The following is a 15,235-nucleotide window of genomic DNA, read 5'->3' as shown; positions in this document are numbered from 1 at the left end:
CTCATATGGAAAAACTTATCTTTTCTATGTACAGTCCGTATTTAAATGGAATTAACAAAAGCCTACACACCAGATTCTGCATAAAAAATGAGATGTAGGGATCCCTGGGTGGCGCAGCGGTTTAGCGCCTGCCTTTGGCCCAGGGCGCGATCCTGGAGACCCGGGATCGAATCCCATATCGGGCTCCCGGTGCATGGAGCCTGCTTCTCCCTCTGCCTATGTCTCCACCTCTCTCTCTCTCTCTCTCTGTGTGACTATCATAAATAAATAAAAGTTAAAAAAAAAAAAAGTTTTAAAAAAAATGAGATGTATTCACTGGGAGGTGTAGACTCTTCATCACTGACAGTGAAGACTTTGGGGCCCTAACAAAGACCAAGTTGGGTACTCTGCCATTAACTGCATAGTGGTTGATTCCAGTATCTATTCTCTTCTATTGCCAAATTAGTAGTCCAAAGTTGTACCATCTCATCAATTTTTAAATCTTGATTACAATAAATAAAATAAATAAATAAATAAATCTTGATTACGTGCTGAAATGATATTTTGGGTTTACTGAGTTAAATTAAATACACTATTAAAATTAATTTCACAGGGGCCTGGCTGGCTCAGTCGGTAAAGCATGCGACTCTTGATTGCAGAATTTTGAGTTCAAGCCCCACACTGGGTATAGAGCTTACTTAAAAACAAAATAACCGGGATCCCTGGGTGGCGCAGAGGTTTGGCGCCTGCCTTTGGCCCAGGGCGCGATCCTGGAGATCCAGGATCGAATCCCACATCGGGCTCCCGGTGCATGGAGCCTGCTTCTCCCTCTGCCTATGTCTCTGCCTCTCTCTCTCTCTCTTTCTGTGTGACTATCATAAATAAATTTAAAAAATCAAAAAAAAAAAAAAAAAAAATAACCCCCAAAACCCCAAATTAAATAAAGTTAAAAGAAAAAAAAGGAGGTTGTAAAAAAAAAAGTTAAAAAAATTAATTTCTTTAACTTTTTAAAAATGGCTATTAAAAAATAAAAATTGCATATGTAGCTTACATTATATTTCTATTGACCAACATTAGCCTAAGCCACGAATGGCAATTCCATTGTCCTTGCCAATATGACCAAGGCCAAGGAAATATAAAGGGAAAGCAATTCTGCTTTCCTGAAACAAATTCAGGAAAAGACATGGGAAGATGAGGTCTATTCCTTGTCTGCACTATTTAATGCCTGAATGTAAGGCCCAAGATTAACACAGCCACCTCACTACAAGCCAGAGACAAGAGAATTGCAGCAGAACACTCAAGTTTTGGGGTTGAAGTTTACTCCACCTCAAGTAGTCTCATTTAAATGATATAATGGATATCCTTACTGTTTAATTCATTTTTAGTCAAAGTTTTTAAAATGCAGCTTCCCATCACCTAAAAAGCTTTTCTTATTACTTTCATCTGTCTAAATCCTTCTTGTATTTAAAGACTCTAAAAGTTTACGACTTTTGGGGAAACCTAGCCTCAAAGATCTTTTCTCTTCTTTAAACCATTTCACCTATCATTGGTATTATACAATGCATAGGCTTATACTTATGTAATTTTTGTCTCTAAAACAACACCAGAAATCCCCGAAGAACACAAGAGATATTCTAGGAAGACCAGGCTTAAATCCTCACAATGGCACCTCACTACCATTATATGCTCTGAAGTAAATGATTTAATTTTTGTGAGCCTGTGTTCAGCCTACATTTCCTCAGCTGTTAGATGTACAGTCAAGGCAACACTCCATATCTCAGTTTACAGTTCAGTGAAAGCACTTTTTTTTTTTTTTAAAGATTTTATTTATTTATTCATGAGAGACACAGAGAGAATAGCAGGCTCCATGCAGGGAGCCTGATGTGGGACTCGATCCCAGGACTCCAGGATCATACCCTGGGCCGAAGGCAGACGCTCAACCACTGAGCCACCCAGGCATCCCTGAAAGCACTATCTTAATGGTAAAGTACTTTATGATGTTTATACTGTCATCTTTTGTCCTATGTAAAACCTATCAGGATACTAACTAAAGCAGAGGTCCAAATATAGATGGATCTTGGTTAAGGAATCCATTATATTACACTATATACATTACAACACGTTACAGTGGTCCTGAACCAAAGTTCCTAACAATTCTAGCCCTGAATTCAATTCAGGCTTGAAGAGAAGTCTAACTTATAAGAATAAAGGGTGAGTGAACTAAAGAATTGACCAGAAATGTGCAAAGAGGGGTGCCTGGGTGGCTCAGTGGTTGAGCGTTTGCCTTTGGCTCAGGTCGTGATCCCAAGGTCCTGGGATCGAGTCCTGCATCGGGCTTCCCATGGGGAGCCTGCTTCTCCCTCTGCCTGTGTCTCTGCCTCTCTGTGTCTCTCATGAATAAATAAATAAGATCTTAAAAAAAAAATGTACAAAGAGCTTCCTCTATACTGATACCCATATATAAATGATGGATGGGCTCCTCCCCATGCCATTCAATGAACGAAGAGCAAAGTAAACCCCTAGAGTTTAAGTTCCCAAACTTACTCGTTGATTCATAAGGACTATGAACATTTTCCAAGTGGCACTGGAGCTGGAAGGGCGTGGAAAACTGGCGATAACAGTGTTGGCAGATAGTATGACCATCTACCTCACCGTTCTGCTGATCGAGTTCTACATGGTGCTTCATATGGTTCATGAATCTGTAGTACAGCACAAGGAGAAAGTACAGAATCAAAAAAACCAGTAGCCCTAGAATCCCAGAACATACATTGTGTGTCCCACCCCCTTGTTTGGGACAGTCCTTTTCTGAGCTCAGAAAAGGGTTTCTTAAAAGTAGGAGTTCTATGAAGGGATATACTACTTTCCCTTACTCCCCCCAAAGTTATCTCTTCTTATTAACCACAATACCTCCTCCTTCTATAGTACTACTTATTGATTTAATGATAATCCTTAGCTAGACTAGATAAACAGGACTACTGCCCAAATAGAAAAACATATAAAAAATTTTTAGTTTTCTCTTGTCTAGGGTAACCTCTAAGGCTCTTCAACACTTACCGAATGTTGTTTTTTAGCCTTTTGGTACAATGTGGGCATCGGAAAGATGTGGCAACCTTAGGGAAGTTTGTGAGTTGGGCCACTTTGCCACCATCCCGTCCATAGTAGAAGTCATCTACTAGCATGATGAGTTTGGTCTGGACAGCATCACCCACATTTTCATTTGGCTCTGGTACTTTGGTAGGTGGTGACAGAGCAGGAATAGGTGTAGAAGACGGTGTGGAAGCAACAGGAACTGTTTTCTCAGGGGATGGGGGCTTTGCAGCTGATGGGATACTGGGTTCTGAATCCAGAGACTTTCCTTTCTTCTGGTATTCCACCATTTCTGGGCAACAGTACTATAAAGGAAGATCATTCTGGTTATCTGGGGGCTGGGATGTACCAACTCCCCAACCTCATGAACATCTCTCAGGTATGGTTTGGTCCTATGTATTCTCATCCAGGTTTCACCCTTTGGTTTTCTATAGTGTTTCCAGAATTCTGGCTTTTTCTATGGATATATATTTATAGCCATATGCCACTCCAAATCCCATACCTTATATTTCTTCCTCCTGCCTTAGATCCTTCAACCACTTAACTAGCATAACTTGCCTCTGAACTCCCTGGCAGGAAGAAATCCCAACTTTTGCGTCTGAACTAATAAAAAATGAAAAGGCTAGAAATGGGAAATGGTTAATGACTCTTGATTCACACAATGACACAAAAAATAGAAAATAAATTGAGGAGTACCTAGGTGGCTCAGTCAGTTAAGCATCTGACTTCCACTCAGGTCATGATTTCAGGGTCCTAGGATCAAGCCCCATGTTGGACTCCCCACTCAGCGAGGAGTCTACTTGTCTCTCTCTCCCTCTGCCCCTACCCTACTCGTGCCCTATCTTACCCTCTCAAATAAATAAAATCTTAAAAAAAAGGAAAAAGAAAATAAACAGAGGTTACCTTCACTTGAGTTCTGATTATCTAGCAAACCTGTCCTGTGTAGTTTTAAAATCAACCACAACCAAGGAATTAAGGTCACATATGTTCCAATCTACTTGAGAGTCTCTAAATGTATCTTTCTACATTCCAAAGTATGAAACTCTTCTAAAACAGGCCAAAAGAGAGCATAACCCTTTAAGAAGCTTCTAAGTCATTTTAGAGCCCCTCCTTCACAACCTCCTAATTCTACAGGAGATATACAAGTAGTAGCCACTGAAGCTGGATCCCCATCACAACTGCTATCACTTACACACATGTGACCTCTCAAAGCTTCAGTAACACGGAACTGAGCATTACACCGAGGACATATTTTCCGTCCACCATCCTGGAGGTCAAACACTGGGATGGAAGACGTCACTGAAAGAAGTTAAGAAGCACTGATAAGACTAATGAGACGATACTGGAAACACATTACTGGCCCTTTGAAGACAAGTTAAACACTCCCTGAAAGGCATATTAAGGTTGATACGCAAGTATGAGTGATCACTATGAGGACCACTCTTTTTACCATTCTTCTAACTCTAGGACAGGGGTCAGCAAATCACAGCTCATAGACAAAATCTAGCCAGATGCCAACTTCGGTTTGGCCCATGAGCTAGGAATGGATTTTACCTTTTGGTCATTATACAACTTTTTGTTTAATTGCAGGAACACATACATAAAATTTACCTCTTAACTATTTTCATATGTACAGTTAGGTACATTTGCATTATTGTACAAGCATTCTCCAGAACTCTTTTTATCTTATAAAACTGAAACTCTGTACCCATTAAACAATTCCCTCATTCCCTCCTCCTCTTAGTCCTGGCAACCCCCATTCTACTTTCCATTTCTGTAAATTTGATTCCTTTAAGTACCGCATATAAGTGTCAACACAGTATTTGTCCTCCTGTGACTGGCTTAGTTCAATACCTAGCAGAATGTTCTCAAAGTTCATGAATGTAGCAGCATGTCTCAGAATTTCCTTTCTTGAACAATAAGCTACTAATATATGAATCATATTTTGTTCATTTACTCATCAGTTGACACTCACTTGGACTGCTTCCACCTTTTGGCTATGGTGAATACTGCTGCTATGAACATGGGTGTACGAATATCTGCTTGAGTACCTGCTTTCAGTTCTTTTGGGCCATACTCCAGAAGTGGAATTCCTGAGTCAGATGGTAATTTTATATTTCACTTTTTGAGAGACCATAATACCAATTTACATTTCCACCAGCAACACACAAGAGTTCCAATATCTATACATCCTCACCAACACTTGCTATTTTGTTTTTTGGGTAAGAACCATCCTAATGGGTGTGAAGTGGTACCTCAACGTGGTTTTGATTTGCACTTCTCTAATCATTAGTGATGGTAAGATGGTAAGCATCTTTTCATGTGCTTAACAGCCATTTGCATAACCTCTTTGGAAAAAGGTTTGGAAAAAAAACTCCTTTGCCTAGTTTTTAATGGAGTTGTTTGCTTTTTTGTTGAGCTGTGCATATATTCTAGATGTAAAAATATTTGCAAATATTTTCTCCCATTTGCTGAGTTGCTTTTTCACTCTGTTCCTAGTGTCGTCTGATTGATACTGTATAAGTTTAAAATCTGATGTAGGGACGCCTGGGTGGCTCAGTGGTTGGGCACCTGCCTACGGCTCAGGGTGTGATCCCGGAGTCCCAGGATCAGTCCCACACTGGGCTCACCGCATGGAGCCTGCTTCTCCCTTCGCCTCTCTCTCTGTCTCTCATGAATAAATAAATAAAATCTTTTTTGAAAAATAAATAAAAATAGGGATCCCTGGGTGGCGCAGCGGTTTGGTGCCTGCCTTTGGCCCAGGGCACGATCCTGGAGACCCGGGATCGAATCCCACATCGGGCTCCCGGCATGGAGCCTGCTTCTCCCTCTGCCTGTCTTTCTCTCCCTCTCTCTGTGACTATCATAAATAAATTAAACAAACAAACAAACAAATAAATAAATAAATAAATAAATAAATAAAAATAAAAATCTGTTGTGGTCTCACTTATATATTATTATTACATCTACTATCATATTTTTCTTTTGTTGCCCATGCTTTTGGTGTCAGATATAAGAAATCATTGCCAAATCCAATGTCATGAAGCTTTCCCCCTATGTTTTCTTCTTTTATAGTTTTAGCTCTTATGTTTAGGTCTTTGGTTCACTGAGTTAATTTTTACAGATGGTTTGGGTTCAACTTCATTGGATGTGGATGTCTATTTTTCCAATATCCTTTGTTAAATGTTTTCACATTTTAAAATAGTTGAAATGAAAGCAAAAGAAGATATTCTGACACATGAAAATTGCATAAAATTAAGAGTCCGTAAAAAAAAAAAAAAAAGAGTCCGTAAACAGCTTTAGCGATCATGCTCATTTGTTTGTATACTGTCTGTGGCTGCTTTTGCATCACCATGGCAGAGCTGCGTAGTTGTGGCAGAGACCATATTTAGTGCATAAAGCCTAAAATACCATCTGGTCCTTTAAAGAAAATGTTTGCTGACCTCTGCTCTAGGCCATTGTAAACCCTTATGCTCATATCCTGTCTACACCTGAAAACCCTTCTACCAAATCCAACTTTAAAACCTTGTGCAAAAATCCACCTCCTCCATGAAACTTTTTTTTTTTTAAGTATCCCACACATCTCTGATCAACTGGTCCATTTCACTCAACTCCACAGCACAAGAAACAGAATTATTACACTTTTCACAGTGGCTATCCCCTTTTCTACACTAAACTTTCTTGTGAGAACAGACTGTGGCAACTATATTTTTTAAGTCTCTATTTCCAAGTATAAAGTTCTGATATAACAAGTACTTTGTCAGTGTTTCTAAATGGCTGGATGCTCTTTTAGATTACTGTACCTTTCATTGAAGACTCAGGTCCGCTGGTTCTCTGGGAGCCGTGGGCAGAGCTGTTGTTGGAAACCACCACTGGCCCAGGACTCTGGCCCAGGGAAGGGATGGTATTAAGGGTATTCACCAGTTTGGCTACTTCATTGCTATTTTCACCTGTAACCCCAGGTCGCTTCACAGTGACAAAGCTGGCAATGCTCACTGCAGGTGGAGAGGGGAAAGAGGGAGCTATGTTGGCCGAGTGATAATTATCTGTCCTCCACCCACTGCCCCACCCAGCACTGCCGTCTCCACTTCCCAGTGCTCACCTAGCTTGGGGTTGGGGGTCTGGCTGGACTGGCTGGGAGGCGGAGCAGCCAGCTGCCCCAGTGAGGTCGGCTGTGTGGCAGTGGGAGTAGTGGAGGTGCTGGGTGTGGACTTGGTCTGCTGGGACTGGGACTGCGGGACAGTGCTTCGAATGGTCAGAGTAGCTGGGATGACGGTGGTGAAGGTGTTAGTGGTGGGCCGCACAGGCATGGTGGAGCCTGGCCTCACTGGGGTCATCTGAGAGAACACCTGTGGGACTCCAACTGTCGGCTTAACGAACTGGGTACCTGGGGCTTCAGAAGAGAAACAAAGAAAAGTACCAAAGCTTGGTCAGTGAGCTCACCTCTAATACATTCTACCTGTCTTTACTGAAAATACTGCAATAAGAAAAGATTAGTTCCCCAAAGTGTTTGGTGGCCATCAGAAGTTAACGAGAATAGCACAGACTCTGATATCTAAGACATCATATATCCGAATTGATAAAAGCACTTATCCTAAGGAATGAGCCCTATTAAACTGAAGAAAGAAGATTCCTATCAACTCCTCCCCAAACACCTTACCATACTGCCTTTTCGATCCCAAGAATACAATCAGGAGTAGCTTGACCTCAATACTGGAAGGGCATGAATGAGTACAGAATAGGAGGCCAAAGGGCAGATGTGGTACTAAAAAAAAAGCAGCATTTCTTTTCTTAGGATACTAAAGTAGTCTTCCATCCTTTTAAGATGAACTCAAACAGAAGACTGTCTATGCCATTCTACCAGGATGTCCCAGAGGTGAATCTCCTGGCTCAGTTGTAGACAATTTCACTGACAAATATAGAAATATCAGAACTAGGTAAGTCCATGAGACTGAAGGTCAAAAACATTGTGTGGGCTCTAAGAACAACAGCAATTTAGGAAGATAAGTTTATGGAGGTACCCTTAGAATAACTAAATTAAGATATTTTTTGGCCTGAATTGTAGTAAACTTACAGATACTAAGTAAAGAACTGTGGGGAGAAAATTACAAGATTTAAAAAAATAGGGATCCCTGGGTGGCGCAGCGGTTTGGCGCCTGCCTTTGGCCCAGGGCGTGATCCTGAAGACCCAGGATCAAATCCCACGTCGGGCTCCCGGTGCATGGAGCCTGCTTCTCCCTCTGCCTGTGTCTCTGCCTCTCTCTCTCTCTCTCTCTCTGTGACTATCATAAATAAATAAAAATAAAAAAAAAAAAATCATAAAAAAAAAGATTTAAAAAAATAATTTTCAATTTAGTTTCTTAAAAAAAAAAAACAGGGATCCCTGGGTGGCGCAGCGGTTTGGCGCCTGCCTTTGGCCCAGGGCGCGATCCTGGAGACCCGGGATCGAATCCCACATCGGGCTCCCTGCATGGAGCCCGCTTCTCCCTCTGCCTGTGTCTCTGCCTCTCTCTCTCTCTCTCTCTCTGTGACTATCATGAATAAATAAATAAAATCTTTAAAAAAAAAAAAAAAAACTAACTAATCATTGGCAAATTTATCATCAAAGGGTAAGTCTTTTAATTTATATCCAAAATCTATGCTGTAAAATTAAAGAAAAATACATTTTTTGTATTTTTGAGCCATCGGGTAGCTCAGCGGTTTAGCCCCTGCCTTTGTCCAGGGCTGGATCCTAGAGTCCTGGGATCAAGTCCCACATCAGGCTCCCTGCATGGAGCCTGCTTCTCCCTCTGCCTCTCTCTCTCTCTCATGAATGAATAAATAAAATCTTTAAAATAAATAAATAAATAAATAGAGCAAAATAAATTTTATAATCCCACAGTGTAAGTGAGCAGACATAAGAAATAAGGAATTTGGGAGTTTGCATTAATATTCCTTCAGGATAACAAACTTAATAGTGGACTAAAACACCAGAAGCATGGGATCCCTGGGTGGCACAGCGGTTTGGCGCCTGCCTTTGGCCCAGGGCGCGATCCTGGAGACCCGGGATCGAATCCCACATCGGGCCCCCTGTGCATGGAGCCTGCTTCTCCCTCTGCCTATGTCTCTGCCTCTCTCTATTTCTCTCTCTGTGACTATCATAAATAAATAAAAATTTAAAAAAAAAATAAATAAATTGGGCTTAAATCAATATGATTTTTATATTTTTAGATTTTTCTTAAACACACTTTTTAAATGGCCAAGAATATTTTGAGACATGAAAAACAAATCTTCTAGATGCCAGTTTATTTTGAATGGTAGACATTTTTCCTTACCTGGGACTAGTGTTATTGGTCTAACCGTTTGGCCTTGTTGTACGTTCAGCACAATCCCAACCTGATTCATTGCATTTTGTACAGGCCGGACATTTCTTACAGGAAATCCCTGCATTAAAAAGCAAAATGATCTTTAACATGGAGGTCAGTTAACACTAGCAGAGATTGCAATTAGAACTACATCCAAAAAAACTCACACTCTTACCTAGTGGTTCTTTTTTTAGAGATAGATTTCTCCATCTCAGTCATTTAAAAGCTCTAAGAATTTCGGCAAACTTTTGAGTGACAAAATATCAAAACTGAAGAATAAGCTTTAGTACATATGAACAAAAATGTAAACCTACTCCATCTTAAGAGAACCTCAGCTTAAAAAATACCTCATCCATAAACTGGCCCCAAACAGATAAAAGCATAGAAGGCGGGGGGGGGGGGGTGGTGGACACTAAGAGTATTCACTGGAATGATTCGACACAAAACAATTGTTAAGAAATTGTTCCCAAAGTCCACTTCAAAGGCCATAAACCTCTGGCAAATTTTTAGGAGAAGAGTTTTATAACTCAGGAAGCCACAGGCTGAGAAGCACTTGCCTTTATGTTCCATATTCGGCATTAGGCTTTCAACTTCCATTCACTTTACATGTCAAATAAGTCATCTTCCTCCTCCTCTTCCAAAGTTCTCCCCACACTTTACCAATTTCACACACAGATTTCAAGAGTCAACTAAATCATCCCATTTTAAGAAAAACAGCCCAAGCAAAGGGCAGAAAGTGTTAATGGCCAAATGTTAAGGCTTCCTAATTTAAGCTTTCCCACTAATTTCTGTCCAGATCTCAAATTACTTAATAGCCCTTTAAAGACAGGAAGAGGAAATTACCCAGCTGTGTTATGTTGGGCTTTCTATAAAAGTTGGTATCAAATTATATACAGCAAATCAGAAAGCCAGGTCAAAAGACAGGACTTAGAACCATTTCTAATGATGCTAATGACTCTAAGTTAGAGCCTCCAAAAGTTCACAGTATTTCTCTCCTTCCCTACCCAACCCCAGAATTCAGAGTCCTACTCACCTGTGTAGTGATGAATATTGGTTGTGATGCCACAGGAGAACTAGTCACATGATTGGCATTCTGCATGACCTGGACAGGCCTCAACACTGGTTGAGTAACCATTGTGCCCAAACCTGGGGTTGGATTCTGGGTTAGGATGAGCGGCTGTCCACCTTGTTGGACCAAAGAATTGCCGGCTGAAGGGTAAAAGGAAGAAAGAAAAAAAAATTAAGAGAAAACAAACCCCCATTTTATAAGAAACGTTATGGTTTCAGATAAGAAATGGTGTCTCAGATATAAAAATATCCAAGACTGTCACACTCACCTCAGCTTTATCGTCACCAAACTCACCAAAAATTTAAGCTTCACCCAAATTGACAACTAACAGAAAAACTGTAGATAGGGGAGGTTCACTAACATCTCCCCCATATATTAATCTTAATTAGCGATGTCTTAATGTAGTAAGGTTTTTATAGAACTACCATTTTGACTCTGACAATATTAATATATGGTTTGACATAATCTTTCCACGCCAAATTAGCAAAAAAAAGTAACATTTCTTTTTCCACATTTTAACTAGATAAACTTATTTTGTCAGAATGTAATCTGTTAGCTAATCCACTTTAATCTTTTCAAAAGAGGCATATTCAATGACAAACATTAATTCAGCAAGTACACAGAATCTAAAGAATGGTACTTCTGCCTAGTGAGGCAAAGCTCAGAAATCCAACAGATTCTCTAAACTGCTGCTTTTTATAGGTATGGTAACATGGAGATTCACAGGCTATCTTTTCTCCTTTTTGATATCAGAACTGATAAAGAAAAGACTTGGTCAAAAACTAACCAATATCCAGTAAAAAATGGTATGACTTCAGAAGACAATGGCTCATTCATATATAAATATTAATAAATCGGCTATTGTTGAACCATTTTAGGTTCTTTTCATTGTGAGAAAAGTAATTTTATTTTATTTATTTATTTTTAATTTACTTATGATAGTCACAGAGAGAGAGAGAGAGAGAGGCAGAGACATAGGCAGAGGGAGAAGCAGGCTCCATGCACCGGAAGCCCGATGTGGGATTCGATCCCGGGTCTCCAGGATCGCGCCCTGGGCCAAAGGCAGGCGCCAAACCGCTGCGCCACCCAGGGATCCCGAGAAAAGTAATTTTATAAATGTTTTAAAGTCTATTTACATTTGGCTAAAAAAGTTAAAAATACCAAGTTTCCTAATCTACAGAGAATACTCTAAGACTAGACAGAAAACTTGAGCGTCAATATACTTAAATCAGAGATTCAAGTAAGATACTGCCTCAACTTTTTACTTCCAATAGCCAGAATGGGATGGGTTCCTATGAACTGTATGTCCTACTTTGACAGATGGAGTCACTGCAGTTAGCTACAAAGCTAGACCACTAGAGTCGGTATATAGGTGGCTATTAATGAGCCAACAATGGTTTGTCCCACTTTTTTATAGAAATTGAGTGCCCATCAGTGGACTAGACCTCAGTTAAGAGGCCAGCTGACCAGCTGACAGATAAAAAATTCCAAATTCAATCTATGCTAATTATACTGGCAATTTACTATGTTAAATGTTCTATTATGGAGAAGTTCAAATACACATAAAAATAGCACACCATAATGAAACCCCACATACCCATCATCCAGCTTCAACAATTATTAACTATGGCCAATTTTGTTTTTTTTCTGTACCACCCACCCACATTCTATGAATCTTTTAATAACCCCAATGAATTCTAATAATTCTAATAAAAATTTAAAAAAATTTTTATTTACTTATTCATGAGAGACACAGAGAGAGGCAGAGACACCAGGCAAAGGGAAAGGGAGAAGCAGGCTCCCCTCAGGAAGCCTGATGTGGGGCTCAATCCCTGAACTCCAGGATCACGCCCTGAGCCGTAGGCAGAGCTCAACTGCTGAGCCATCCAGGCGTCCCTCTAATAAATTATTTTAAATGATTTCTACATTCTTATTAAATCTTTCCTTAAAGAAATTCTGACAATTCATGGGTTTTACAAAGTTCTCTTTCCAGGGGATGAAAGAGGCTATCAAAATCCTTAGGCTTAAAAGCCTATAAAAGAATTAACCAACCAGTCCCAGACTCAAAGAGTGCACTCAAATAAACTAGGTACCACAGCCATAAACCGTGGCTCCCCATTAATGGTTCCCAATTAAATAAGGGGAAGAGATTCAGCAGTTTCTCTCACATTATGTTCTGTTTTACAAATCTGAAGGTCTTGATGTATTCTTTTACTCTGCCAGGTTTACTCACATAGCCTTAAAACCCAGAGATAAGAGGGCTAAATGGAGTCAAAATGAGCTGAACAGGAGTTGAAAAACATAACTTATCGAGTAAGAAGTCTATAACATTAAATTCATTCATAGCTCAGAATTAAGCAGTAGTTTGTTTTACTACATAATAATCAAAGCAAATGTATCATCAGTCAGAACTATATAAGTAATTTCTAAATGCTAGTAGATACTGAAGGACAACAAAAAGAATTGTAAAAGCATTCCAAAATTTTATTCCTAACACTTTCTTTAAAAAAGAGCTTTACTGAGGTATCATCTGCATACCATACACATTACTCATCTAAGGTATACAATTTGGAGGTTTTTAATATAGTCACAAGGTTTGTGCAACTATCAGTTCTATTTAATTCCAGAACATGTCCATCATTCCCAAGAAGAAATCTTACACCAAGTAGCAGTTATTCCCCATTCTCTTCTCCCCTAGCCCTGGCAACCAAAAATCTATTTTCTGTCACTAGAGATTTGCCTATTTTGGACATTTTATATAAGTGGAGTCATACTAAATGTTGCCTTTGTGCCTGACTTTTAACACTGTTTTCTTTTTTTCTTTTCTTTTTTTAATTTTTATTTATTTCTTCATGAGAGACACAGAGAGAGAGAGAATGAGAGAGAGAGGCAGAGGGAGAAACAGGCTCCATGCAGGGAGCCCGACGTGGGACTTGATCCTGGGTCTCCAGGATCATGCCCTGGGCTGAAGGCGGCGCTAAACCGCTGAGCCACCCAGGCTACCCAACACTATGTTTTCAAGGTTATTAATATTATATCATATTATCAGTATTTCCTTCCTTTTTATGGGCTAATAATATTCCATCATGCAGTATCACCTTTTGTTTATCCATTCAATAGCTTAGGTTATATTATAGATTTCCATTTTTGGGCTATAATGAATAATGCTATGAACATTTGAGCAGGACATTTTGTGTGAACAGTTTCCATGTTTTAAGTATATAGCTAGGAGAACTGCTGCATCATGATAACTATGTTTTGAGAAACTGTCAAACTATTTTCTAAAGTAGCCACACCATTTTTACATTCTCACCAGCAATATATGAGAGTCCCAATTTCTCCACATTCTCATCAGCACTTATTATTTGTCCATCTTTTTGACTACAGCCATCCTAGTGGGTATGAAGTAGTACCTCATTGTGCTTATGATGTTCATTTCCTTAATGATTAATGATGTTTAGAATCTTTTCATGTGCTTACAGGCCATTTATTCTCTTTGGAGAAATGTCTCTAGATCTTTTGCCTATTTAAGAAACTAGATGGTCTTTTTGTTATTTTTTTTTATAATTAATTTATTTATTTTAGAGAGGGAGAGAATCCTGAAGCAGACTCCCTGCTGAACACGGAGTCTGATGCTCAAACCCAGGACTGAGATCATGATGTGAACTGATATCAAGAGTTGGCCACTTAACTGACTGTACCACCCATATGCCCTGAAGATGAAACATTTTATTAATTTTTTTATTTTTATTTTTTTTAAAGATTTATTTATTTATTCATGAGAGACACTGAGAGCAAGAGGCAGAGACACAGGCAGAGGGAGAAGCAGGCTCCATGCAGGGAGCCCGATGTGGGACTTGATCCTGGAAGTCCGGGATCACCATCTGAGCCACCCAGGTGTCCCCAGATGAAACATTTTAAATTCACTCTATTCTGAAGTCTCGGGATCCCTGGGTGGCGCAGCGGTTTAGCGCCTGCCTTTGTTTGGCCCAGGGCGCGATCCTGGAGACCCGGGATCGAATCCCACGTCGGGCTCCCGGTGCATGGAGCCTGCTTCTCCCTCTCCCTGTGTCTCTGCCTCTCTCTCTCTCTCTCTCTCTCTCTCTCTATCATAAATAAATAAAAATTTACAAAAAAAAAAAAAATTTATTCTGAAGTCTCATCCTTAAACCTATATTGGTATTTCAAGAATATAAGATAAAAAAAAGTTATAGAATGGTCTGTTTTGTGCAAAAAGGGAGGTGGCTTGACAAATTGAATCTATTAATGCATGCTTATCTATGCATAAAAATTTTTTGGAAGGATACACATGACACATGTAACTGCCATTATCAGTCTATACTCATTTTTTTTTCCATTAGCATGGGTTAACATTTTGAATACTAGAAGTATCTGACATAAATAAAATCAATTTATATATGTGTATTTTTTAAAACTTTGTATACAGCTCTAGGTGGGCTCAGAAATCAAGGGTCCATTCAAGGAACCAAGAAGACTAGGTCATGTCAGCATGTCTTGGAATATCCCAGGATCAAAGAAAAATTTAGCTATATGGTTGCTAACAGCACTCTGACAGATTCTTTTAAAAGAAATACACAGGGGTTCCTGGGTGGCTCAGTCCGTGAAGTGCCTGACTTCACCTCAGGTCATGGTCTCTGGGTCCTTGGATCATTCCCCATATCAGGCATCAGGCTCCTCACTTTAGCAGGGAGTCTGCTTGTGCCTCTCTCCTCTTCCTTTGCCCCTCCCCTTGCTC

The 15,235-nt window shown here is 39.8% G+C and overlaps 1 protein-coding gene across 5 annotated transcripts in view; it reads right to left on the bottom strand.

The window, feature by feature from the left end:
* The window catches only part of POGZ (pogo transposable element derived with ZNF domain), a 46,734-nt gene that overhangs the window by 12,156 nt on the left and 19,343 nt on the right, over positions 1-15,235 (bottom strand). For 3 of the 5 annotated variants that reach the window (XM_077842260.1, XM_077842259.1, XM_077842263.1), the window contains 7 exons: positions 10,444-10,619; positions 9,381-9,489; positions 7,169-7,459; positions 6,870-7,088; positions 4,259-4,365; positions 3,034-3,371; positions 2,524-2,678 (listed from right to left, as the gene is read on the bottom strand). In XM_077842260.1, the coding sequence (XP_077698386.1) occupies positions 2,524-2,678; positions 3,034-3,371; positions 4,259-4,365; positions 6,870-7,088; positions 7,169-7,459; positions 9,381-9,489; positions 10,444-10,619 (1,395 nt within the window). The remainder of the gene's footprint in view (positions 1-2,523; positions 2,679-3,033; positions 3,372-4,258; positions 4,366-6,869; positions 7,089-7,168; positions 7,460-9,380; positions 9,490-10,443; positions 10,620-15,235) is intronic. The other 2 variants (XM_077842262.1, XM_077842264.1) reach the window with 1 other exon arrangement.

Source organism: Canis aureus, chromosome 12 (assembly GCF_053574225.1).
Source record: "Canis aureus isolate CA01 chromosome 12, VMU_Caureus_v.1.0, whole genome shotgun sequence".
Lineage (NCBI taxonomy): Eukaryota > Metazoa > Chordata > Mammalia > Carnivora > Canidae > Canis > Canis aureus.
This window is presented reverse-complemented; position numbering and strand designations above follow the sequence as displayed.